This window comes from Chelonoidis abingdonii, chromosome 22 (assembly GCF_003597395.2).
Source record: "Chelonoidis abingdonii isolate Lonesome George chromosome 22, CheloAbing_2.0, whole genome shotgun sequence".
Classification (NCBI taxonomy): domain Eukaryota; kingdom Metazoa; phylum Chordata; order Testudines; family Testudinidae; genus Chelonoidis; species Chelonoidis abingdonii.
In genome coordinates, this window is record NC_133790.1 from 32,541,054 (window position 1) to 32,566,550 (window position 25,497).

General features: G+C 47.9%; 1 protein-coding gene across 1 annotated transcript; it reads right to left on the reverse strand.

Moving 5' to 3' along the window:
• Window positions 1–18,016: 18,016 nt before the first annotated feature.
• On the reverse strand, window positions 18,017–23,686 carry LIF (LIF interleukin 6 family cytokine). Its single transcript, XM_032774294.1, has 3 exons — window positions 23,668–23,686; window positions 19,562–19,740; window positions 18,017–18,451 (listed from the first exon to the last, which is right to left on the reverse strand). The coding sequence occupies exons 1-3, from the start codon at window positions 23,684–23,686 to the stop codon at window positions 18,017–18,019; spliced, it is 633 nt and encodes a 210-aa protein (XP_032630185.1).
• Between the last annotated feature and the right edge of the window lie 1,811 nt (window positions 23,687–25,497).

The following is a 25,497-nucleotide window of genomic DNA, read 5'->3' on the forward strand; positions in this document are numbered from 1 at the left end:
AGTTGATCGATTCCTTTCCTTTCGTCTCCACTCACATGGATCCCCTGCTGTACTACAGGTGTGATCCACTTGGCTATTGCTGGCCTGAATCTCAGCTAGTGCCCACCCAACCCTCTGCCAGATTTGTGCTAGCGTTTGCCCCATTCTGCCACCACCCACCTAAATCTCTGCAAGTGCTTGGCCAAACCTTGCCATGGATTTGACGCATTTCTATTGTGCATTGTTACTGTGTCTGCACCACCTTTCCCTTGTGTCAGCTCCCTGGCAGGTTGGCACATTGCTTATAAACATCCTTTCCTGAAAATGCCTCTGGAAGGGGAATTTTCCCAGACAAATGTAAAGCCAGTTGTTGCTCTTGTGACATATTTCTTACTGTCAATATATCGTTTGTTTCAAAAAACTAGCAACACGGTTGGAAAGCCCTGTGGGAAATGTGTCTACTAGATCATCAGGGTTGTGGTTACTGTCTGGCTGGAGGCTGCACTGAGAAAAGGAGTCAAGAAACAGCTGCCAAACATCTCCTCTTGCTTTTGATGACCATGTGATGGTCGAGTTCAGGATCCTGACACAAGAAAGAAAGGAGAGCAGCAGAATACGGACCCTGGACTTCAGAAAAGCAGACTTGGACTCCCTCAGGGAACTGATGGGCGGGATCCTCTGGGAGAATAACATGAGGGGGAAAGGAGTCCAGAAGAGCTGGCTGTATTTTAAAGAATCCTTATTGAGGTTGCAGGAACAAACCATCCCAATGTGTAGAAAAAATAATAAATATGGCAAGTGACCAACTTGGCATAACAGTGAGATCCTTGCTAATCTTAAATGCAAAAAAGAAACTTACAAGAAGTGGAAAATTGGAAAAATGATCAAGGAGGAATATAAAAATATTGTTCAGGCATGCAGAAGTGAAATCAGGAAGGCCAAATCACACTTGGAGTTGCAGCTAGCAAGAGATATTAAGAGTATCAAGAAGGGTTTCTTCAGTTACGTTAGCAACAAGAAGAAAGTCAAGGAAAGTGTGGGCCGCTTACTGAATGAAGGAGGCAACCTAGTGACAGAGGAAATGGAAAAAGCTAATGTACTCAATGCTTTCTTTGCTTCTGTCTTGATGAACAAGGTCAGCTCCCAGACTGCTGAGAAGGTGACCAGCCCTCTGTGGAGAAAGAAGTGGTTCAGGACTATTTAGAAAAGCTTGTTGAGCACAAGTCAGTGGGCTGGATGTGCTGCATCCGAGGCTGCTAAAGGAGTTGGCAGATGTGATCTCAGATATTGGCCATTATCTTTGAAAACTCATGGTGATGAGGTGAGGGCCTGGATGACTGGAAAAAGGCTAATGTAGTGCCCATATTTAAAAAAGGGAAGGAGGAGGATCCGGGGAGCTACAGGCCAGTCAGCCTCACCTCAGTTCCTGGAAAAATCATGGAGCAGGTCCTCAAGGAATCAATTCTGAAGCACTTAGAGGAGAGGAAAGCGATCAGAACAGTCAGCATGGATTCACCAAGGGGAAGTCATGCCTGACTAACCTAATTGCCTTCTATGAGGAGATAACTGGGTCTGTGGATGAGGGGAAAGCAGTGGATGTGTTATTCCTTGACTTTAGCAAAGCTTTTATTACGGTCTCCCACAGTATTTTTGCCAGCAAGTTAAAGAAGTATGGGCTGGATGAATGAACTATAAGGTGGATAGAAAGCTGGCTAGATCGTTGGGCTCAACAGGTAGTGATCAACGGCTCCATGTCTAGGTGGCAGCCTGTTTCAAGTGGAGTGTCCCAAGGGTCGGTCCTGGGGCTGGGTTTGTTCAATATCTTCATTAATGATCTGGAGGATATCGTGGACTGCACCCTCAGCAAGTTTGCAGATGACACTAAACTGGGAGGAGTGGTAGATACGCTGCCTGTCTCAGTGGTGGCAGATGACAGAACAAGCAGTAACTGGTCTCAATTGCAGTGGGGAGGTCTAGGGGTTGGATATTTAGGGAAAACTTTTTTCATTAGGAGGTGGTGACAGCACAGAATGGGTTTTACCTAGGAGGGTGGAATCTCCATCCTTAGAGATTTTTAAATCCCGGCTTGACAAAGCCCTAGCTGGGATGATTTAGTTGGGGATTGGTCCTGCTTTGAGCAGGGGGTTGGACTAGATACCTCCTGAGTTCCCTTCCAACCCTGATAGTCTATGTTTCTATCACTACTAACCTTTTTAGTGAAAACTGAAACAAAAAAGTCATTTAGCACTTCTGCCATTTCCGCATTTTCTGTTACTGTTTTTTACCCCTCTTGTCTTCAGTGCAAGGGTAAGCCCAGGCTGTCCCTATTCCCTGCTGATCCCCAGCTACCAGAGTGACCCCTTGAGGACCATTGGCAGCTGGAGTAAATTAGAACAGCTCTGAGGCTCCTCTAATTTACAGTGGGGAGTGGCCCAGTTTCCAGATGGCCTCTGGATTTGTGTCCTCATGTTCTGAGTGCAGGGTTGGCAGAACGTCCAGGCAAGGAAATGAACAGTCCAAACCTCCTATTGCAAATGGATTGGTGCCCTAACGCAGCCTGAAGCCCAGAGAGTTCTATGGTTTCATCTCTAACAGGGCGGGGTGCCCCACAGTATCTGCAATAATAGCTCCTTCTGGAGGGAAACACTGGGCCAAATTCACCTTGGGTGTAACTCTGGTGAAGTCAAGAGAAGGATGGATTTGGCCCAATCCCTGCTTCATCTCTGCTCCAAGCATGGCCTTGTCTTGCTCCTAGTGGTCACGTATTGTATTCATTCATTAGAAGGTAGAAACAGCAGCCTGGGACCTGAGCAGAAGAAACCATGTGGGCCAAATGTAACTCAAAAAAATCTTTGGGAAAAGAACTTTTTCTATTATGAAAATAACTGAATAGGATTTTGCTAGTGGGATTAAGGATCTGACCCTTGGGCCTGGTCTACCCTAAAAAAATGAATCCAGTTAAAGCCCCTAGAACATTTTACATACTCACAAATATATGTCGAATGATCCAATAATTGTCTAGGCAGGCCACCTTTCAGCAGCTAGTTAAAGCTGAGCTGCTTCAGTCTGAACTAACGTCGAGCTAGTGCAGACACAGACAAGCTGATATGGTTCAAATAGTCCTCTCCAGGCACACCAGTGGCCTTTTGAAATCTCCCATAATGCATTGCTTCTGGGAGATTGGCTGGGAAACTTGTGCGACAAGCACCCAGATTGCAGCTGAAGCGGTTCTCGATACCACTATTGTGGCAAGGGTCAAAACTGACACTGATTCAGCATGGCTAGTGTGAATGCACTTGACTATTTGTGCTCAAACCAGTTTGGTTCACCTACAAACATTTCTATTCGTTAGTGCAGACAAGGTCTTGCACTTGGTTTGCAATGAAGCTCTGAGCCAGTAGCATGGAATGGGAAATCTACAGGGTAAGGAGCTGACAGGTTGTGAGGAGGGAACCTGGGCACTGCCTCATAGATGAAAGCCAATCTTTGTACCAGGTGAACTCTTCCTCCTGCTTAAAAGTCCCAGTCTGGTTCAAAGGGAGATGGAAGTCCAACAGCGGGTTCCTCCATTACTACCCTTTACGTGCCACTTGGCTGCAAACTTTGTGTATCAGCTTCAGTGATCACAGCAAAGGCAGATGGAAACTTTGCAGAAATGAAATGATATGAAAAATGCCAAAGGGAGATTAGATCTTGGTCATGACTCTTTCATCGCCCTTGTCTCTAGGAAGAGACTTCTCACCCCCACTTTCTTGCTCTTGAAGCCTTCAGCTTCCCAGCTAATTTTCTGGCTGTGTTCCTTGCTAGGGCTAGAAAATTATGCAAAACATTTGCCTGCATGACAGTGGTGCCAGCTTAACCACAAATGTGTGTTTAAAACCAGCATAATGAAACCAATGCAAGGGGCTGTGTTGATGCTCTTATTTCCCTAAAACCAGACTTAGTTCAGTTTAACTTAAATCCACTGGGAACCCATTTAAGCTAAACTTAAATATTTGATGGGACAGTCGCGCCCCTATGCTGGCAAGGAGGGGTTAATAAGAGCCTGTGGACCCAAATGGCCCCACCCCAGTACACCTGCAGCAAAGCTCAGACATGGAGAAGGAAGCTAAGGATGAGATCTAACCCAGTTCAGGGTGGAGCAGGGACAAGAACAGAGTTCTGCTTCTCTAATGTGCAGAAGCCTGTTTGCACAGAGGCTATGACAGTTTGCTGGGTAGACAAACCTCCTGGGGAAAGGATTGACCAGACCATGGCAGCCAGTCAAAGTACTAGTTCTGTAAAGCCCTGCTGGAGGGAGTGTCCTGCCATAGGTTCCTTAGGAGATCCTGTTCAAAAGGTGGTTTGTCCTCATTTCTGTGGACATTAATACTCCAGAAGGGATAAGGCTGGAGGGCTCAAACACTACTGCATTGGACCGTGCCAGCGACAGCAACCTACCAGCAGAGACCTGTAGCAGGGGGAGCTATACCATGGGGAAGGGACAGCTCAGTGGTTTTAGCATTGGCCTGCTAAACCCAGGCCTGTGAGCTCAATCCTTGAGGGGGCCGCCTAGGGATCTGGGATGAAATTAGTACTTGGTCCTGCTAGCGAAAGTAGGGGGCTGGACTCAATAACCTTTCAAGGTCCCTTCCAGCTCTATGAGATAGGTATATCTCAAATTATTTATTTATATTTTAAAATATTTATGGGTCACAAGGGGGCACTGCAGAGGCAAACCTGATCACATTGCCCTTAAACCAGAATAGATAAATCCACACAAAGGGCTGCACCGGTGTAAATTTGACAATGGTGGGATTACTCCTCATTTACACCTGAGTAAGTAACAGTTGAATCAAGTCCATATTTTTACTTTACTCCCCTTTCGCTGGTCTAGCACTGACCTTTCACACTGTCATCACATTGGCATCTGCTCTCAAGCGAACTGACTTTGCTGCTGTTTTCAAACCTCTTCTGAAATGACTCGTCATTTTTATCACCCCTCTTTCTTTGCTTCTTTATGATTGATACAGAAGGCCTGGAAAGTTGGCTTTGGTTGTTTGATTTTGTTTTGTCACAGTATCAGTTCAGAGTGGTAGCCGTGTTAGTCTGTATCACAAAAACAACGAGGAGTCCTTGTGGCACTTTAGAGACTAACAAATTTGTTGAGGCATAAGCTTTCATGGGCTAAAACCCACTTCATCAGACGCATGGAGTGAAAAATACAGTAAGTGGTGTATATATATGAAAAGATGGGAATTGCCTTACCAAGTGGGGGGTCAGTGCTAATGAGGCCAACTCAATTAAGGTGAAAGTGGCCTATTCTCAACAGTTGATTACTTTTGTAGTGCTAATGAGGCCAATGCAATCAAGGTGGACATCGCCCTTTTCCAACAGTTGACAAGAAGGTGTGAGTATCAGCAGACGGAAGATTACTTTTTGTAAGGCAACTCCCATCTTTTCATATATATACCGCTTACTGTATTTTTCACTTCATGCATCTGATGAAGTGGATTTTAGCCTACGAAAGCTTATGCTCAGATAAATGTATTAGTTTCTAAGGTGCCACAAGGACTTCTCATTGTTTTTGCTAGTATCAGTTCAGATCTCATCTCTTCCTGCTTTCTCTTGACAGATTCTATGGAAGGATGGAAAATCAGTAGGAATTATGATACCACAATCACCAGGGCTGGCTCCAGTTTTTTTGCTGCCCCAAGCGATGGGAAAAAAATATATATATATATATGTGAAGCCGCGATCAGCAGCACTTTGGCGGCAGCTCTACCACGCTGCTTCATTCTTCGGCAGCTAGTCCTTCGCTCTGGGAGGGACTGAGAGACTCACTGCTGAAGACCCAGACATGCTGCCCCTTTGCATTGGCTGCCCCAAGCACCTGCTTCCTTCGCTGGTGCCTGGAGCCGGCCCTGACAGTCACCAGTGAAGTTAAACTTGGTTAAAATAATAATCGGAGATACACCGATCTCCTAGAACTGGAAGGGACCTTGAAAGGTCATTGAGTCCAGCCCCCTGCCTTCACTAGCAGGACCAAGTACTGATTTCTGCCCCAGATCCTTAAGTGGTCCATCAAGGATTGAACTCACAGCCCTGGGTTTAGCAGGCCAATGCTCAAACCACTGAGCTATCCCTCCTCCTTCATTGTGTGGGTGAAGAGTTTTGGGCTCATATCCTTGGTCCCATGGGATTTAGGCACCTAGATACCTTTGAAGATATGGGCCTTAGTATCAGACTGTTTACAATTATTTTCTGTTTGTTTTGGTTTTAATGCTTTTTAACTCATACACCTGGCAAACAGCTGGGAGAAAAGAACTCAGTGAAAGATTCAGTATCTTCGCCCTGAGAAAACACCCACTCAAGTTCTCTAGTTATCTACGGAGACCTCCAACAAAAACAGAGAAAATTAGACTAGAAATTCCAGAGTTTTTTAAGGTAAAAACCAAGAAGAAAAAAGATAAAAACTAATTCAGGCCATCTTTCACCATGATATGGAGGAAAAATAGGATAAAACACCATTATTTTCTCCCTTGTAAGTCACATTTAAAGCCCTACAAAGGGCTTGCACAGCCTTAAGCATGATTAAGCAGTGAGCAGTTCCAACTTTGTAGCTGTTTCATTTAACTATGTGGTGCATTTTGGGCTATAGTTTTTAAGCAAGATTTTATGCCAAAGAAAGTTGTGTGAGGTTTCAGTGTGGCATAGTAGCTAGAGTGGACCGGGACTTGGGAGACTTTAATTCTATTCTCAGCTCAGCCAGTGACCTGCTGGGTGACCTTAGGCCAGTCACGTTGCTTCTCTGTGCCTCAGTTTCCCCACCTGTAAATTGAGATAACGAAATTGGTCTCCTTGGTGAAGTGCTTTGAGTTCTACTGGTAACAGCCTGAGACATTGTTAATGAGAAGTTGGGGCTATTGCTGTGCGTTTGATCATTCTGGATCTCTTCTGCTCTTTCTAAGGCCTGCTCTTCAAATGCAGCATAGCTGAGAGCTTCTTTGCAGAGTAGGTTCTTATTAATGCTGCCCTATCAGAGGCAAAAAGCCACAGACACAGTAGCAGAAGTTTCTGCATTTTCTGTTTTCAGCCAAGGCCAAGATAACTGCATGCTCTGATCAGATACTTTATCTCATTGTGGCGCTGCTGTTGATGATAAAGTAGGATATTATAGCTGACTCAGGGTATAAGACAAAGCAGAATGTTCTGTTCCCAGTTGGCCCCATTTGCCCCCAACCTCACACACACATTTGATTTCCTTTTTAAGGAGGAGTGAACTTTTGTGATGGTGAAAGGTAGCAGATAGGAGGGTGAATGCCCCCTACCCCCCAGGTTTTTGCAGTTGCTCAAAGTTTCACAGGCAACAGAGCCAGGGGCCCATGGCCCGAACGCTTTTAAATGCAGCCGCTGCTGGAGTGGTCTGGAACATGGCTCTGGCTGCAAGGTCACAATGCCACTGGAATGTGACCTAGCTGCCCTTCCGTTCAGACGGGGGGCGGCCAGGCCAAATGTCAGCAAGTGGCATTGTGAGCTGGTGCACAGGGTCGCAGCAACACTCAAATTTGCAGGCTGCCCCTCTGCCCAGAGGAAAGGATGTCTGGAGCCTGGGCCAAATGAAGCTGTAATTAACACACAGGAAGTCTTCCTGTGCAGCAGAGTGCAGGGGAGTCTGCCGAGAACCCAGCTCCTCCTGGCAGCACCTCCATGCACTATGTGGAGAAGAGAGAGGAGACTTCCCAGCGGAGGGACACCTGGTGTCCCTGCAGCAGGAGAGGGGGCATGAGTGAGGACAGGACAGGGTTCCCAGTGGGGCAGGGCACGGAAACTGGGAGTGGAATCTCTCCCTCCCCACAAAAAATAGCTGAATTGATACCACTGGAAATCCTTTTCTCCTTCACTGAGAAGGTACTGTCACAATGCAACATTCAGCCTCAACCCTAATCTGGGGCCATGACCTGTATGGCCTGGAGGTGAGTTCTGTCTGTCTGGGTTTGTATTCAGCACCCAACACCAAAGCGTCTGATTGCTGAGTCTCTGGGATGCATTCATTCCTAGATCTCCCCTGTGAAACTAGCAACAGGGATCAATTTAATGTCAGGTGGGATGTGGGCATCTGCCTACCAGGAGTTGGACTTAAGCCTGTAAGGTACAATGACAGGTCAAAAAACCCCTGGTGGCAAGTCTCAGAACCTGGCCCTCATGGGCGGCCACTGTGAACCCGGACCTTGAGGGAGGCTAGCCCCTGGCCCCTGCTCTTCTGCCCAGGCTCCTGCCCCTCCCCCTTTCCCTCCCCCACAGGAGTCCAGACCACCACCACCATGGCCCCTGCACCCCACCCCCAAGCGTACCAGCCTTGGAGCCCCAGAACCTCCAGCCCTGGAGCACTGGGCAGCCAGATGGTATGGTCTGAGAACTGGGCAGGCAGCTCAGCCCAGGTCCCAGTACCAGCCACACCGAGTCCTGACGGCTGGCTGGCCTGCCCCACCCAGCCTGGGCCATGAAAGAGCGCTGGGAACTGCAGGAGGAGGCCTGGGAGCAGAACATGGGCAGGGCCACGCCAGGCAGTTTGGGGAGGCACAGCCTCCCCCGGCCTATGATATCCACGGCCAATGCTGGTCCTATGGCTCAGGCTCGTGGGGCTGATGCTGTAGCACTAAAAATAGCTATAGAGACATTCCGGTGTAGGGCAGAGCTCAGCCTCTGGAGCCGAGGGGTGTGGGTGCGTTTCGGAGCCGAACTCCAGCCCAAGCTGGAGAGTCTCCACTGCTATTTGCAATGCTGCAGCGTGAGCCCGGGTCTGCATCCCCAGGCTCAGAGACTTGCTGTCAGGTTTTTGCAGGGTTGTTTTTGATGTGTAGATGTTCCCTTTCAAAGGGGTCACAAAGTTCTGTAGGAGCCTCACTCTTTGCCAGTTCTAAGATGACAAAACAATGACAGGCTCCATAACTCACGTCCGGCCCTCTGAGCCTTCCAGGCCCTTAGGTCATCTCTGTGGAAAGGTCCCTTTTTCTTTTCAGCACTCTCGCTGAGTGTTACCCACTGCTGCTTGCTGTCATTGCTTTGAGGGCTGTCTCGGTTACTAAGAGTCTAAACACTCGCTCGTGAAAGCGTTGTGCTCCAATCTTGGATGAGTCCAAAGGGCTTTTTTACGGTCTCACAATGAATGTTACATCTGCCTTTACCTTTGATGGAATTATTCCTGATTAACCCCTGTACAAGGGCAGAATCCAGCCCACGTTTTCTATATTTCCCTTCAAGTCTTGATGTTCTTCTATCCCCTTCTTTGTGATAGACTAAATGCTTGAGATGTAGTTAGTCTAAGTAAAACCTGCTGAATTACTGAGGCTCTGCCCTCACTTCCTCCTCAGGTCCATTTATTTGTTTGTCTTGCCGGTTATGTCTTGTCCTTACTTAAGTTCTATGGGGCGAGGCCCACCTCTCACTATATGTGTGTTCACCAACGTAGTTGGAGTCTCTAGGAAGTTCGGTACTAATGATACATATGTGGTGGTGTTGTAGCCATGCTGTCCCGGGATATTAGAGACACAAGGTGGGGGAGGTAATGTCTTTTATTGGACCAACTTCTGTTGATGAGAGAGACGAGCTTTCAAGCTACACAGACTCTTCTTCAGATCTGACCTGAAACTGGTCCAATAAAAGATATTGCCTCAGCCATCTTGTCTCTGTAATAATCTTCTTCTTCTTTTCCCTTTATGCTGCTTTTCCTGGTGAAGGGTCATGGTGGCAGCATGGAGAGTAGGGAGGTCCAGACCTCCTTTTCCTCCGCAAACAGATTCCAGCTCCTCCTGGGGTATTCCCCAGCGTTCCCAGGCCAGACAGGAGTTATAATCCCTTCAGGAGTCCTGGGTCGGCCTGGGGCTTACATCCAGTGAGATGTGCACGGTACAATTCCAACAGAAGCCTCCCAGGGAGCATCCTTATCAGGTGCCTGAACCACCTCAGCTGGCTCCTCTCAATCAGGAGGAGTAGCAGCTCTACTCCGAGGCCCTCCCAAATAGCTGAGCTCCTCACCCTGTGTTGGAGAGCAAGTCCAGCCACCCTGCGGAGAATCCTCATTTCCACCACTCATACCCACCATCTTGTCCTTTTGGTCATTACCCAAAGTTCATGACCATAGGTGAGGATGGGGACATAAAGTGACCTGTAAACCAAGAGCTTTATCCAAGAACTCAGCTTCCGCTTCACCACCACAGACCAATACAGCACCCTCATCACTGCTGCTGCCGCCCTAATCCACCAGTTATCTCATGCTCCCGCTTGCCATCACTTGTGAACAAGACCTCTAGATACATGAACTCATCTACTAGAGGCAGCTGCTCCCGTCTCACCTGGAGAGAGCACTCCACTTTCTTCAGGGAGAGGACCATGATCTCTGATTTGGAGGTCTCAATAGTAATACTAATTAATAATGTCTCTGGAACAGGTGAATTTCTAAAATACTAAGATCTTGTTTTCATGTCCTAGGCTATGTGAATTTCAGATCCACAATCTCTTTCAAATCAGAACTTTCCAGCAAGGGTGGGTGCTTAGATTCAGAGATCTGGTTTAAATTCCCTTAAAGACAGCCCCAAGTTATGGAGATCAGTTCCAGGTCTAATTCTCACCAGAGCTCAGGCATGTTTTTAAGCCAGATTCTGGCTTGAACCAGGCTTTCTGGAAGAAAGACCCTAAAACTCTACCCAAGCCTGAAGAATCCCAGGTATAGATTCATAGATGGTGACTCCAGAAGGGATCATCTAGCCTGACTTCCTGTATAGCACAGGCCAGAGAATTTTACTCAGGGACTCCTGTAGTTTGGGGAATTTATCAAGCCCAATAACTTGTGGCTGAACTAGACAGTCTGTCTTTTCGGAAGGCATCCAATTACATTGCAAAGACTGCAAGTGATCAGCCACATCCCTTGGTGAGTTGTTCCAATGACTAGTTGCTGGCACTGTAAGGTATGGGCTGCAGTGGATAATTGCCCTCTCTGCAGGCAGACATCACATACCTGACATCACATCTTTCAAAAGCTCCTGCTCCTCTCTTCTGGGTAACTTCCACCTAGCAGCATCTATGGACCGTAGGGGTTTCTTTAACCATTGTAAAGGGCAAGTTGATTGTTTAAACTGGAACTCCTTCTTTCTGGGGCTTAGTCATTCCACTTGTGTCTGATGCTTTCACCCACTCAGTGGCCTATTCCATGGTGAGCATTTCCCAGGTTTGGTGAAACCCTGAAGAAAATCTCATATTTCAACAGTGACTTTCTGAGCCAGATCTAAAACTCATTGACATCAGTGGAAAGACTCCCATTGACTATAAGGCCTTTGGATCACGTCCAGGATCCATTGGTATTAGGGGTGGAGCTAGCCTAACATTGTTGGCCTGTGGCATGGCAGGAGACACATTTCCTTCTGCCATCCCTTTGCCATTTGCCTCTGCAGCATGTGAGGAGAGAGCAGGTCGCTGGGGTGACCATGGAAGGCCAGGACTCCTGTTTCTGCTTTGCACCAGGAAGTTTTGCTACACTGATTAGTCTGCTTAATCTTTCAGTAGGATCATAAACTGTTACTATCTGCTTTTGGCTGACTCAGTGGTTCTGAAATGATGAACTGAAACTAGGGTGAGGAGCTGGGCCCAGATATGCCTGGGCTTGAGTCCAGCGAGTCATTCTGAGTTCAGGCTGCAGGCCTGAGCCCTTTAGGAAGCACAAATTTCTGTAGGGATCTAGTGGCTGCCTAGGCCACTGCTGTGCATTAAGATTGAAGTTAGAAATTTGTGCTGGAAGACAAGAAAACGGACCCACTTCTCCTTTGGAAGCTAAGTGTGGTGAGCAGTCTGCTGACTGCCACTTAGGTCTAGATCCTGGGCTGGGGCATCTCTTTGTAAATGTGAAACCAAATACAAAGTAAGTTTCTATTTGGTAGCCCCCCCCCTCTTTCTTTTTATCTATATGTCCCTCAGAGCACCCACAATCTTTTATGTGTCTATCTTTACAACCACTTCCCTGCACAATGGCAGGCTTATTATGTGCATTTTACAGCTGGGAAACTGAGGCACAGATAGGGTAAGTGATTTCCCTGAGACTGCACAGAAGTCTGCAGCATAGCAGAGACCTGAGTCCAGATCTCTCAAGTCCTGGGATGCTTGTAAATTCCTAGATAGCCATGAATTAGTTACTATATGAGGAAGGATGGACTTGTGGTAAGTGCTCTGTCTTGAGACTTTGTAGCAGTCTTGGGAGCCCCAGCAGGTAGCCTGCCAGCCCAGGAAGCCCCAGCTGTAGCAGAGCAGCTAAGTGAAATTGACCTTCTTGTCAGTTTCATGGCTGCTAGTTAGAATGTCAATATCACGTTTTGTTTCAAGAACTCCATATTTTAGTGTTTTTGAAATAGGGTGACCAGATGTCCCGATTTTATAAGGACAGTTCCAATTTTTGGGTCTTTTTCTTGTATCGACTTCTATTACTTCCCACCCCGGTCCTGATTTTTCACACTTGCTGTCTGGTCACCCTATTTTGAAACAACATTTTTGGGGATCTCCAGCTCGCTGAAAAACTTTGGTAAACTTGCTTTGGTTTCAAATTGGAACCAAAGCAAATTCGTAAATATCAAAATTCCATGCGTCCCAAAATCCCCAGCTGTGGCCGGCATAGAGAGAAGTTGCTCCTTGCCAGCCACAGAGACTGGTAGCAACACAGAGCAGCCAGCTCTCCGACAACAGCAGGAGAGCCACAGGGCAGTGATGAAGTTGCAGAGGCTGCCAAAGAATAAATGACATTAACAACTTTGCATTGCTCTGGGTCAGATGGCAGCCTTAGAGTCTCTCCTTTACAGAGGTGTGCCTGAGCACTCGTAATTGGTAAAGCCTGGGCTGAGCAACCTGATGGGGCATGTTATTAAGAGAAAGAGATTTTGTGCTCCTCCGAGACAAGGGATGATCAAACAGGATCTTAGCTCATCCGCTTTGTCTCATGCCTGGGAGGCTTGGCTGGAGGCCCATAGGCTCTGGAGGAGGATTTCATCACACTGCTCAAGTGTGCTCATAATCACCCTCTTGTTAACTGATACAATCCCATGTTAGTGGCCAGCACAGGATCATTGTTCTGTATGAAAGTTAGGTGGTCTGGGCTTAGCCAGACTTTTATGAACCTCTCCAAGGGCAGGGCTGGAGTCTTTGAGGCGGTTATTTTTTTATCTGATTTAGTTTGTTTCTCCTCACTGGCCTGTGGGCTTTTTAACACCTGTGGTCTCTCCCGCTGTGCAGCCATCCTTTGGCAGCAGTGTTATTTATGGAATGCCAGCAGTATGCTAGTTGCTTCCTGCACTGTCTCTCATTGGTGTCCCACAATGTTTACGCTGCTTCTGATGGCGTAAAGAAGCTGCCAAGCTGCCCTAATCCATTAGATGCCCTCTGGGGGGGTTGCCCAGCATAGGAGGAGTCTCTGGCAGTCTCCCTCCAGCCTCTGCCCTGCTCCCAGCATGTGCTCACCTGGGGGAGGATGTGAAACGTTTACAGCCCCTATTCAGGGGCCAGGCCATGGGGATATTCCCCCATGTTGAGCACTTTTTAAATTCTGCCCCAATTGTGGGTGCTGAGCACTTGAAAATCTGATTCCTAGGACCTGATCCAAAGTCTAGAAAGATGCCCATTGTCTACAGTGGCCTTTGGCTTGAGATCGTAATGAAATAGCTTCTGGAGAAACTGATCCAGCATTGCTGCAATGCAACATTGCAGGAGATGCAATCACAGCTCTACAATTACTGCAGTTTGAGGGAAGACCAGAGTAACAAATGTAACGCAACAGGGGAGTGCTAAGAAAACCACAGGGAACAAAGAATATTTATTTCAGAATATTTATTGTAAAAAAGACATTTTAAAAAGTATAAAAATAAATATTTAAATAGCATACAATATATTATTATTATTATTATTAATTATTATTAATATTCAAAGTCCTGTCAAACGTGTGGGCTGGGGCATACTTTTCCATAAGGCTTTACAGACACAGTGGCACACACAGACTACCCTGTCACCATGGAGCACATAAATAGTTTTCCATGTTATCGTAATCAGCACTCATGTCAAATAGCCTCACAACAATCCTGCAAGGTCTGGCCCTTGGCACAGCAAAGCCATGTGGAGTCTGAGCCCCTTGCAGGGCTGCAAACTGGGATTTGCACCAATGTAAGGAAGAGGGAAAACAGAGACCACAGAGCTACACTAACTAGATCATGCAGATCAGTAGAGCTGGGATTAGAACTCAGGGTCTCTTTACGCCCAGCCCTGGGCTGAATTGACTAGACAGCTACTTCTGTGGTCTGGATACAGGATTCATCTGTCAGTATAAGAATACTTGTGATACAGCCTTTAAAGTGCACTTTGATGGAGGGGGGTTTGAATTAAAGATACTTGTGCCCAGCCGGAGGCACCCAGCCCTGATTTTCAGAGATGGTGGAAATCCCCTGACATCGTCTGGAGTTGCACTTGTGTTCCAATACCTCTGAAAATCAGGCTCTCGGTGTCTCAAGTCGGACTCCCAAAAGCAGAGGTTGAAATTGTGCTATCTCAGTTTCACCATCTGTAAAATGAGGTGAATGAGAATACAAACCTTGTCTGCCTCAGGGAGACTCTGGGGGTCAGTTAGCTAATAGACCTGGTTCCCTTGCACTTAACCTGCTTGAACTGGTGTCACTGCTGATTTACACTAGAGTAAAAGGGGAACCAAGGCTGCCAGATTTATCCGTGCCGGTCAGCTCCTAACTCTACAAGGGGGCCATTGACACGCTGGAGGAAGGTGCTTGCAGTAAGGACACCAGAGCCCGGCTGCCTGGAGAGAACTAGCACTATTGTCTTCCCCTTGAGACATTGCGATCACTCATACAGACATGACATAGAGCCCTTTCTAAGGACTGTTACTTACATTCATGAGGTCCTGAGCCCCTTTTTGCCTTCATGATGAGAAAAGCCCTTTTCCTCACTACAGGGGTGAAGTCACTGAAAACGTAAGTGAAGATTTAACAAAATCAGTGATATCTGAGTCTTTTAAACTATGGTTTCTGTTCCTAGCTGCTTGGGGTTTGGGGAGAATGATCCAAAATAGTAGCTGGCCAACCAGCACTTCAACACCCACACTCCCCCACATAGAATCGTAGACTGTCAGGGTTGGAAGGGACCTCAGGAGGTATCTAGTCCAATCCCCTGCTCAAAGCAGGACCAATCCCCAACTAAATCATCCACCTCTTGCAAATGCCCTTCGATTTGAGTGCCTTTCTCATCATTCCGGTTTAACAGTCCAAGCGACGCATGGTAAATAGGTTTGCAGAGCCAGCTGCGTGGAAGATGCCAGTGCAGAAGATAAAGCATGTCTGTTTCAGAGTAACCACACCTTTCAGTCACCTGACAAGTGTCTTAATACTCTGTGCAAGTAACAACAAGGAAATACAAATGGATAGGAGTTTACAAGATTGCTCAGGTAGTGCAATGTTTCTGTCCAATTCCCCACTTCTAATTGTTATGGGCCATAAATAAGAAATTCACCATCCTAGATTTTAAGGCTAGAAGAGACTGTTATGATCATCTAATCTGACTTCCTGCCTAACAGAGGCCAGCTGATTCATTCTGCATTGATCACAATTACTTGAGGTTGAACTACAGAAGATCTTTTAAAAGGACATCCAATCTTCAGCTGAAGATCACACAGGTCAACTGTGTCCTTTAGCTCCTTTTGGATGCTCTCAGAGTATCTTATAGAGATGGTCAAAACTAGGGCTACTGTAGATTTTGAAAAGTTTTGTCAAGATCCTGGTAGTTCAAATCCAGGTCTCATTTTATCTGATCCCAGACACTGTTTTTGAAGGAGTGTGATGGGGAAAATGAGCTAAATGGTTCTGGTTTTCCAGTAACCCATCTTTTGATATCTTTCTTTAGAAACAGACCCTCTTCCTCCACAAAGAGGAAAAGCATCTCAAAAACCAAGCATCTGCCATGGTGGAAGTTGGTACTGAGTTTGATAGGGAATTTTGGTTTCTGTTTTAAGTGAAATTTTGTGAGAAAGCTCATTCACTGGATTTAAAGCACCTCAAGGCCTGTCCCCAAACGGTTCAGCCCCATGATAGAAAGGCTGCCACTTTGAAAATGAGCCAGGAAGGAATCCAGTAGCCTGCAAGATGGCATTCGCCATGTGGCACATAGTGCACAAAGGGGAGTGAGGAGAGAGAGAGAGATCTGAGGGGTGTTCCCTTTCCGAGTGGGTGCAAAGGGAAGCTGTGTGAGCGGAGAGGCCAGGATGGGATTATCAAAGCTGTTCATTGGGTCTCCATAGTTTTTAGGCAACCTGGAAAATCTCAGTCTCCTGGCCTGAGATGAAGTCATTAAAGATTCCTATGGATTTCAGTTAGGGTGACCAGACAGCAAGTGTGAAGAATCGGGATGGAGGTGGGGGGTAATAAGATCCTATATTAGAAAAAGACCCAAAAATCTGGACTGTCCCTATAAAATCGGGATATCTGGTCACCCTAATTTCAGTGGGCTTTGGACCTGCTCTCTGAGACATTCTCCTCAGTTAACTCCGAACAAGGCCGAGTCCCACGCTGGTGTTCACAGAGACAATGTGTGCAGGGATAGCATTAGACTCGCCGGGGGCCAGGACAGAAACTAAGGGGTGGGCTTGCACCCCACCTCCCTTACTGCTCACGTACTGGATTTCTGCAACATTTCGGAAGGTGAAGCCCGAGCCCCACCATGTGGGGCCCCCTGTGGCCAAGGGCCCCAGGCAATTGCCCTGCTTGCTACCCCCTAATACCAGCCCTGAATGTGTGGCCTTTTCAGCGTCTGTGTGACCTCAGGTCAGATTCACAGAGGGACATGCCAGTTTGCCCAACCCATGGGACACTCTCCAAAGAGTCAGGTTCTAGTCTGGAGTGGAAACTGTGGGGTTAAGCTCCTCATAGGGCGGCCATTACTGCAGAACCTGTACTCAGCTGAGCAGACCCTGTTCTTAAATCCCTGTCACTGGTGATTTTATACCATACGTGAGGTGTGTCTCACAGAGCACCTGGGCTCCTGCGACAGGCCTGGTGCTCCAGCGGTTCCAAAGCTTTGTTTCTAATCAAGATTAAAAAAGGCCCCAAGTGCAGAGGAGGCTGGAGAGGGACAAAGAAGAAGCAGTGAACCCCAACTCCCAGCTAGAGTGCAGAACCTCTTAGAATCAAAGGACCAAACCCTCCACTCATTTCTCCCTTGAAGTCAGAGGAAAGGGTGGCCCAGAGATGAACACAAGCTACCTAATCCACCTCACTGGTGCTAGGGCAGATTCCTTCCCTCGTGCTTTCCCCAGCCTGCTTTTCAGCAACCCAAGCAATGGTGCATCCACGAGGGCCATTGCCTGACTGCTCTGCAGCCTGGCACATCTCAGTGCTAGGCCATCATTCCTTGGTCTTCTGCCCAAACCGTCCTTTGTCTCAATTCCAGCCCATTTGGCCTCCCACAGACTGATAATTCAGGTAATTTATAACGCGCCCTCTCCCTAAGGCACTTGGGCACTGAACAGTGTCATAAAGACACAATTAAAATACCAGACAAACATGATAGAACTCATCCTCATTAACATTCAAATAAATAACGGCGCTGGGGGAGCAATATTACAAAAGGGATTGGGGGGAGATAATAAATAGGAAGCAAACAAGGCTTATTAATAATAGACCACCCGTGAAGGAAGAGTCCGGAGGTGCCCTGGGCAAGCACAGAGGGCTTGATGGAGGCAGTTGTCAAGGAGGAGCCAGTCCCACGCCAAGGAGCCACTGCAGCCCCACTGGATGGATGAATTCCCTGAAAGCTGAGTGTCTTAAAGGTCAGGGGCTTTCCAAACCAAGAGGGCCGAGAAAAGGGAAATCACACCTCCTTGCCCTCCGAAGTCTGTAGCTGGTTGTCATATGCCCTCTCAGATGCCCCTGACTCAGATCCCCGCTCACCTCAGCCGTGCTGCACTGATCCCTCCGCAGTCAGGCTCAGCAGGCCCTGGGGGAGTGGCAGGGTCCATTTGTCTGGCAGCTCATGCCTGCGAGAGGTGAGGTAGCAGGACCTGTGCCGCCTGGGAGACGACCTGCACGTACCTTCTCAGCACCTGGCAGCCCTGCTGCTTCTTCTTGAAGACGTTCATGCCCTTACTGCTCTTGCCGTAGGTAACGTTCACCTGGGAGACCTTGTAGTCGGTGCACAGCAGGCAGGTCAGGTTGGAGATCAGGCCCCGTGTAGTCTTGGTGGTGTTGTGGAGCCGCTCCAGTAGCTCCTTGGCCATGGGGTTAAGCTCCTCCTGGTCCCTGGTGATGTTGCCCAGTGAGGCGTTCAGGAAGGCAAAGACCTTGTATAAGGCCACCATGATATCCTTATGGCTGGTTCGGTTCACGTGGAAGTCAGGGAAGTTGGTTCCGTTGGCATTGCAGAGTTCATCCAGGTGGCTGCTGAATGGGTCGCCTTGGCAGTCCAGCTGGGGGAGGCGGAAGGGGGAAAAATGACTAGGGAATCTCAGTCACACAGCCCCTCGCACACACTGCCCCACCTTCAGCCCTCCCCGGCTCACTGTTTTATCACACGTCTCATGCTGCAGGGTTGGTTTTAAAGCCCTGCCCCTGGAGCCCTGCGAGAATCTCAGCTGTCATTAAACGAGGTTTCTAGCTCTCCTAGCTATGCACAAATACTTGAAAACTTGGCCCAGTTGTGCCTGAAAGGCTCCGAAACCTCAGTAAACAAGAGCCTGACTCAGGACTGTTGAACTCCTGTAAAAGTTGAGGCACCTCTTGTGAGGTTCTTCTCTGTTCCCTCAGGCCAAAGCAGCTGAGCATCTGGCAGTCAGCAAAGGATTTACAGGGCTAATACCCCGTCCGTCATGCTGGTGGAAAACCCAGGCTGGAGCCCTTTGCCCAAGGTCACGCAGGCCAGCTGCGGGGAACAGGCATTAGTGTGCAGGTCTCTTAAGTCTGGGCTCACGCCCAATCCACTGGGCCGTCCTTCTCTGCCATCCCCCAACTGCACCAATAACTCACCTACCAGTGCACTTTGGTCCTGCTTCGCAGTCCCTCCTGCTCTGTCCACAGCTGGGACAGGGACAGCAGGAGCCATTAGTTGTGCCGAACTGTGCAGTGGGGAGGGGTGATAGAAATGTAACCCTCCAAGGGCTGGAAGGTGACCCACCAATGGCTTTCCCCAGCTGAGGCTGGCATCTAAACTCAGCACTCCACTCCTGAAAATCTAGCCCACTAATCCCCACTCCTCCCTGCAGGCCAGCACTCCATTGCCCGTCCTATATTTGTGATGGGAAAATCTGGGACAGGGTCTGATTTTCAGAGGTGCTGAGCACCCATATCCCCAGATGACATCCATGGCTCATCCCCGAGATCCTGCACAGGTCAAGCAAACACCTGCTAGTTTTATGTAAACTCTTCCCATGGGGTTCTAGCAATAAGCACGTTCCGCTTGCCCGATGCAATGTCCTTTGGAACGAGCAGCTTGGCTGGCCGAATAGGACAGGCCTGTCTCCTGCCTGAGTAGCTCACACAATTTTAATTTAGGAGGAGCTGAGGCTCCAATGGGAACTTACATAGATGCTGAAGAGATCCTGAGCTGTTGCATTGAGCAGCACCACTAGCTTCCGGGTCTGCTCAGCCACGTTGGGTTTGCACACATGCGTGTTTTCACACATGGAGCTGGAGGGGTTCACTGTCAGTGCCCTGCCAACCACCAATCTGCAGTGGATCATCAACAGCAAGGGGACAACACCTGTGGACAGAGGAAAGTGGGAGCAGTGAGATGATGCCACGGGGAACCAACCATCAGAGCCATTCACTTCAGAGTCCAGTGCCCACCCAGCCAAATGAGAGCTCTGAGATCTTCCCTGGAAAGGCTTCCGGTGTCACTGGGACTGGACAGCCTCAGTCACTAATAGCTCCTGATCTTGCAGTGCTGGAGGGAAAGAAGGATCAAAAGAAACTCTCCCCCATTGCCTCTGGGCAGGATCTCTCTAGGGGTCAGATCACTGGGAAGGGAACCAGCTATTGCCTGGGCTAGAGCGGCTGATCTCTGGGACCAAGAACATTTCCATCCCCCAGGGCAGCTAGCCCCGGGACTGAGGTACATGGGCTGCTTTTTGATAAAGCAGAGGCAACATCCTACTTGCCCTGAACCATCCCGCTCTCATCCAATTTCCCTTTGCTCCCCCATGCCCACGTATCCGCTATAGCTCCTGTAGATAGGGGCTGGAGTTTGTCCTAAGAGCCATATTCTCCTCTCACTTCTACCAGTGTAGCTAAGAAGAAAATTCCCATTTCCCCATGTCTCCCCAACTCCCAGTGCTCTGCTATCTGCATCCTCCAGCACCCCCTGAGCACTGCCCCTGGCTCAGCACTGCCCTGCAATGGAGCAGGAATTCCCCTGGGTTTTTCTTTCTTTGGGAGCTTTTTGTGTTCTCAGGTTGTGCAACTGTCCATGACCACCTGTCAGATTTAGTCAAGCATGCAAAGCAGGGAGTAGGGCTGGGTGTGGGTTTTGTGCCCATTCTCCGGGCTTGTGTTGACATCGATCAAAGTTTCAACAGTGGCCAATGGAGGTGTCTCCAAGGGGGTTATCTCAAAGGCAGGGTGGTCTAGTAGCTAGCACTGTGGCGTAGGACTCAGGATACATGAGTTCTATTCCCAGCTCCAACCCTTACCTACTGGGTGGCCATGGACAGGTTTCTCAATTTCCCCTTCTATGAAGTGGGGATAATGATACTATCGGCTTTGCCATCTACTCATGCCAGGAGTTATTAAAGAACCCCTCTAGACCAGTGAGCATTCTTGAACAAATGCTGGTTTGTCTGCCTAGTAGGAGAAACTGCTAATATGCACAGAACTGGAGCCAGGCTCAGTCTGAGTGGGGTAGTGATTTCCCCCAGCAACTGTCATAAGACAACAGTAAAGCATCACAGAACCAGCTGTTCTCTTCTAAAACTGAACAAGGAGATTTAGTAGACTTAGGAGGTTGGCATTATCCCTAAAGCTTCTCTCTTTCTCTGATTCACTGTAGAGTTTCTGCCTGAGACCTGCCCCAGCCTGGCTGCCTGCTACACATTTAAAGAAACCGTGCTCTTATTCTTCAAGCAGAGTTTTCTTTCTACCCCTCTCTACATCAAGGTGAGCTCTTGTCTTCCCCTGAAGTCCTGATCATCCCCACCTGGGAGGTGGCCTGCTGGTGATCCACAATCAGCTGTGTGCTGCATCACTGCCTGCTGACCTGTCTCTCACTGTGCACTGATTCAGGTTCCCCTCCTCTGGTGTGGCCCCATAGGCAAAGATCCCACCTCTCCCTTGCAGGTTAGCCATCTTGCATGAGAAGCAGCCCCATCATGGGAGTGGATGCAGGAAGCCATCAATGCCTACAGTCATGTGTCAAAATCCCAGGCTCCCAGTTGCACTCACAGGAGTCAGTGTTGTCTAGCGGGATTGGAAACCAGGGTGACAGCCTAGCCTTAGGGACATCAACAGGGGTTTTGTCATCGATGTCCCTGGGATCTCACCCCTGGTTTCTAAACCTACCTCTGCCTCAGGGTGACCTAGGGTAAGTCCCTGTTATTCTCCGTGCCTCGGTTTCCTCTGTCCCTCTTGTCTGTTTAGACTGTGAGGTCTTTGGGACGGAGACTAGCACAATGGAGCCCTGGTCTCGGGTGTAATATGTCATTATTGTAGGCCCAACTGTAATATGAATAGCTAAAAATAGCAGAAGCCTAATCTTGCATCTGATGATATTACCAGGTTGAGGCGAGGGGCCGGTTCAGGATAATTTTGGATGACCCATTGCCTTTGGGCTGAGACTCCAACTATCACCCCCCACACACCACACACACACACCCCTCACTGCCTGGGATACCAGCACCAAATTCAGCACAGCCACAAGCAGGACAGGCTGCCAGGTGACCAAAGCCATGTGTCACAGAGGAACAGAGCAGATCAAACGATGTTATGAAAGATGAACTGTGTATCCTTTCCCTCTCTGTTTCAACCCCTGGATATTCCTGCTTGTTCTCTTGTTCTCCCATAGAGCCTAGAGATTAATATGCTGCCGTTTGGGAATAGTATCACATAGTGGTAATGGTGCTGTTATGAATTATTATTATGAATAATAATCCTTGGCACTTACATGGTGCTTTTCATCCAAGGATCCCAAAGCCCTTTACAAAGACAGGTAAACCTTATCATCCCCATTTTACAGATGGGAAAACTGAGTCAGAGAGTGACACAACCAAGGTCACTAGTGGCAGAGTTGAAAATACTGTACAGATCTGGACAGCTAGAACTTGGGGTCATGACCCCCGCAGTTCCGTACTATAAACTGCACAGCGAGGGAGAAAAATTACACTATTCTGCTCTATGGAGCATAGTCTCTTGAGGGCCTGATCCTGTGCAAAGTAGAACATACTCAACTCAACCTCTGTTGATTGGACCTAGAGACAGCCAGCTCAACAAGCAATGTCACAATGCAGCTGCTGAAAAAACACATAGTTCTTGGGATCTGACAAACTCTGAAGTTGTCCGCACTTGTCAGAATCTCGGAATCGCTGCAGGTCACAAGTCATACGATAATTACTTTATTTACACTTGCTGCAGCAGCATCCGTGCCCTAATTTGTACATTGCAACTGACAGGACTTCCCTTCTGTGTTGCAATCACTCACAGAGCAATGCTCATGTTTGGGACAAGGGCATTTTCAGGAAAGCAAAGGAGGATGGAGAGCAAAGGACATAGCCAATGCCCTCCCTGATGTAATTAAACTCTCAGTAGGGAGGAACATGGTCTGGTGTGGGCCAGGACTATGCAGTTTTCTCCCATGCATATTTCAGCTCTGGGACTGTCAGAGAGCCCAGCAGTGCTGAGGTGGCTTGTGACATTCACCACTAAATTAATAATATTTTGGAATCTCATTCAGCTTCTCTAGTCCAGGGTCTCAGTAATACCTTGCTCTTCTATAGCTTCATTCTCATTTGATCTCGATGTGCTTTAAGGCGGCACTCACTACCATTATCCCCATTTCACAGAGAGGGAAACTTAGGCACAGTGATTTGTCCAAGGGCACTCATGAGGCCAGTGGCAGGGCTGGGACCAGAAGCCAGCGCTCCTGATTCACAGCCAAGTGCACTAGCCAGTGGGCCATGCTGCCTGCTCTGCTTGAAACCCTTAAAACTCTTTTCTCCCTACTGCACTAGTTTGCATAGTGCAGTCTACCCTACAACATTTCACATAGACATGACTTGTACTCAGGCCACGAGAACAACATTCTGGCTTCAGTGCCTATCCTTTGGATAAGCTCTACTCTGATCTTTTCAATCCAAAAACATATTGCAATTGGCAACTTCCTTATTTCTCTGATTTTTTCAAAAATCTAATTAAACAAGAGTTATCAGTGTTTCTCAGCAGCGAGAGACCCAAAAGAATTCAAAAACCCTTTGGAAGATTTAAAGTGGTATAAATTTCCAGATGTTTGTGGAAATATGCCAGAGAGGCATGTTTGCTTTTTACTGCCAATTCTCAGAGATGCTAAGAATAGGGAGAAAGTTTCTTAAGGGTTTCTCTTTGCGCCAAACAGAAGAGCCTCAGACAAAAGGTGTGACTGATTGCTTCAAAATCAGCCAAGCTAAAAAAAAAAGTCAAATAGGACTGACAAAGATGGTTTTACCTGCTGGAATGAACTTCATTTTGAGCTGTATCCCAGGAGCAACTTAAGAGAGATTGATGTTGACAGAAGGAGTTTTCAGAAATTCATGTTCATACTGGGGGATTTCACTGGTTTATATACGGTCTGTAAGAAAGAGGTGGGGGGGGGAAAGTTAGGCAGATTCATTCAAACTAACAATCAGGAAGTAGCGATCGGTTTGGAAACAGTGAATGGTTATTTCTAAGTAACTTTTTGTGATAATGTTGAGGTCATCATGCTGTGGTTTTACTGAATACTTCATTCTGGAATTGTTTGAAGCAGAGAGAGGGGTTGATTAAAGGAAAACCCATGAATTTGCAAACTGATCCTGAAAAAAAATTCTGCCTACGTTCATAGGACAATCCTGCGACTCACCCAGGGAAAAGTGCTGCAGTTTCCTGAGGGTGAGTCTGCTTCCTTAGAGTATTTTCACCTCCCACCTCCCTGCTGGGGGTTTCCCCTCACAGTTGCTTTTCATCGTTTCAGATGGAGTGTAATGCATAGGTAGAGCACTGGGTCTGTCTCATTTAGAAAATAGCAAGGATTCGAGCTAATCCTGAATGAAACCAAAGGTCATGCTGTCCGGGAAAATATTTCAGTGGGTGGGGATGTTACAAAATAGACATTTACATGAATCAGGGAGGGGGGAGAGAGAAAGGGATGGAACTGTAACTGCTCAGCTGTATGTCATGGTCTCTAACATGGTGCAATCAATTGGGAATTCTCTGCCAGGTCAAGTGCTGAAGTGTGCTAGTGAATGAGCTGTTCCGTGCTGTGCTAGTGTAGGGCAGTCCCGGGTCACTTCACTGCACATTCCGGTGTGACAATAGCCTATGGACATGGAAACTAGCCATAGTGTTGGGAGTCAGGCTGGCTCCTTGCTGCACAGGAAAGTGGTTCTGGTCCCAGGCACTGGGGGTTTGAATGTCTTTTACCGACAGAAACGCTTTTCATTCAAAATCTTCATTAGGCTGAAAACCCAATTTCCTGGCAGAAAATAGTTTTGATGGAAAATTTTCCACTAGCCCTGCTGTGCTGCTGCTAGTGAAGAGCGTTGACCCTTTAGTTCTGGCAGCAACAGCTCATGCTTCTAGTTCTGTAGGTTATGGACTCAGACCCTGCATTTGGTTCAAGGGAGGTTGATTTTATTATATTAGCACTGCCACAAATGCAAGAGCCATCTTCCCCGGGATGCTCCCTTGCAGACTGGCTGCTAAGCCTGCTCAGGAAGATGCAGTTTGTTTTCCAGCTGCAATGCTGGGATTATGCTGAAATCTCCTCCTCTCCAGTTCCCACCTTGGCCCCTTTTGCCGTGTGGACACTGTCTGAACACACAGGGCTAGTTCCTCAGCTGGTGGCCAGTGATACAGCCCCAGTGACATCAGAAGCACAATTGCCCTTGAACACAGCTGTGCTGTAAGGTGCAGACAGGGCATAGCTGGGTTAAAGTCATTTTTTAAAACCGTGCTCAAACCCGGAAGCGGTTCTAACAAGTTTATATCTTGTTCACACCAGCAGGCTGAACATGTTCAAGTCCCTGGGCAGGAGAGCTCCAGGGAACAGTCAGGCAATGCTTGTGTCTCAATGCAGCAAGCTCAGCCATCTGGGTCAGTACTGAACCAATGCCCAGCAGGGTGTTAGATGGCACTGTGCGGGAGGGAGCAGAGCAGGTGACTCAGTAGGGGGCACTCTCCCTTCTGAATCCATGTTGACCCCAATGCCTAAGTAGGTGCTAGGGTGCCTGTACTGCAGGCAGTGGCATGGTTAATTCAGGAGGGGGCGCCATCTACTCTGAGTCCTTCCTAATTCCGA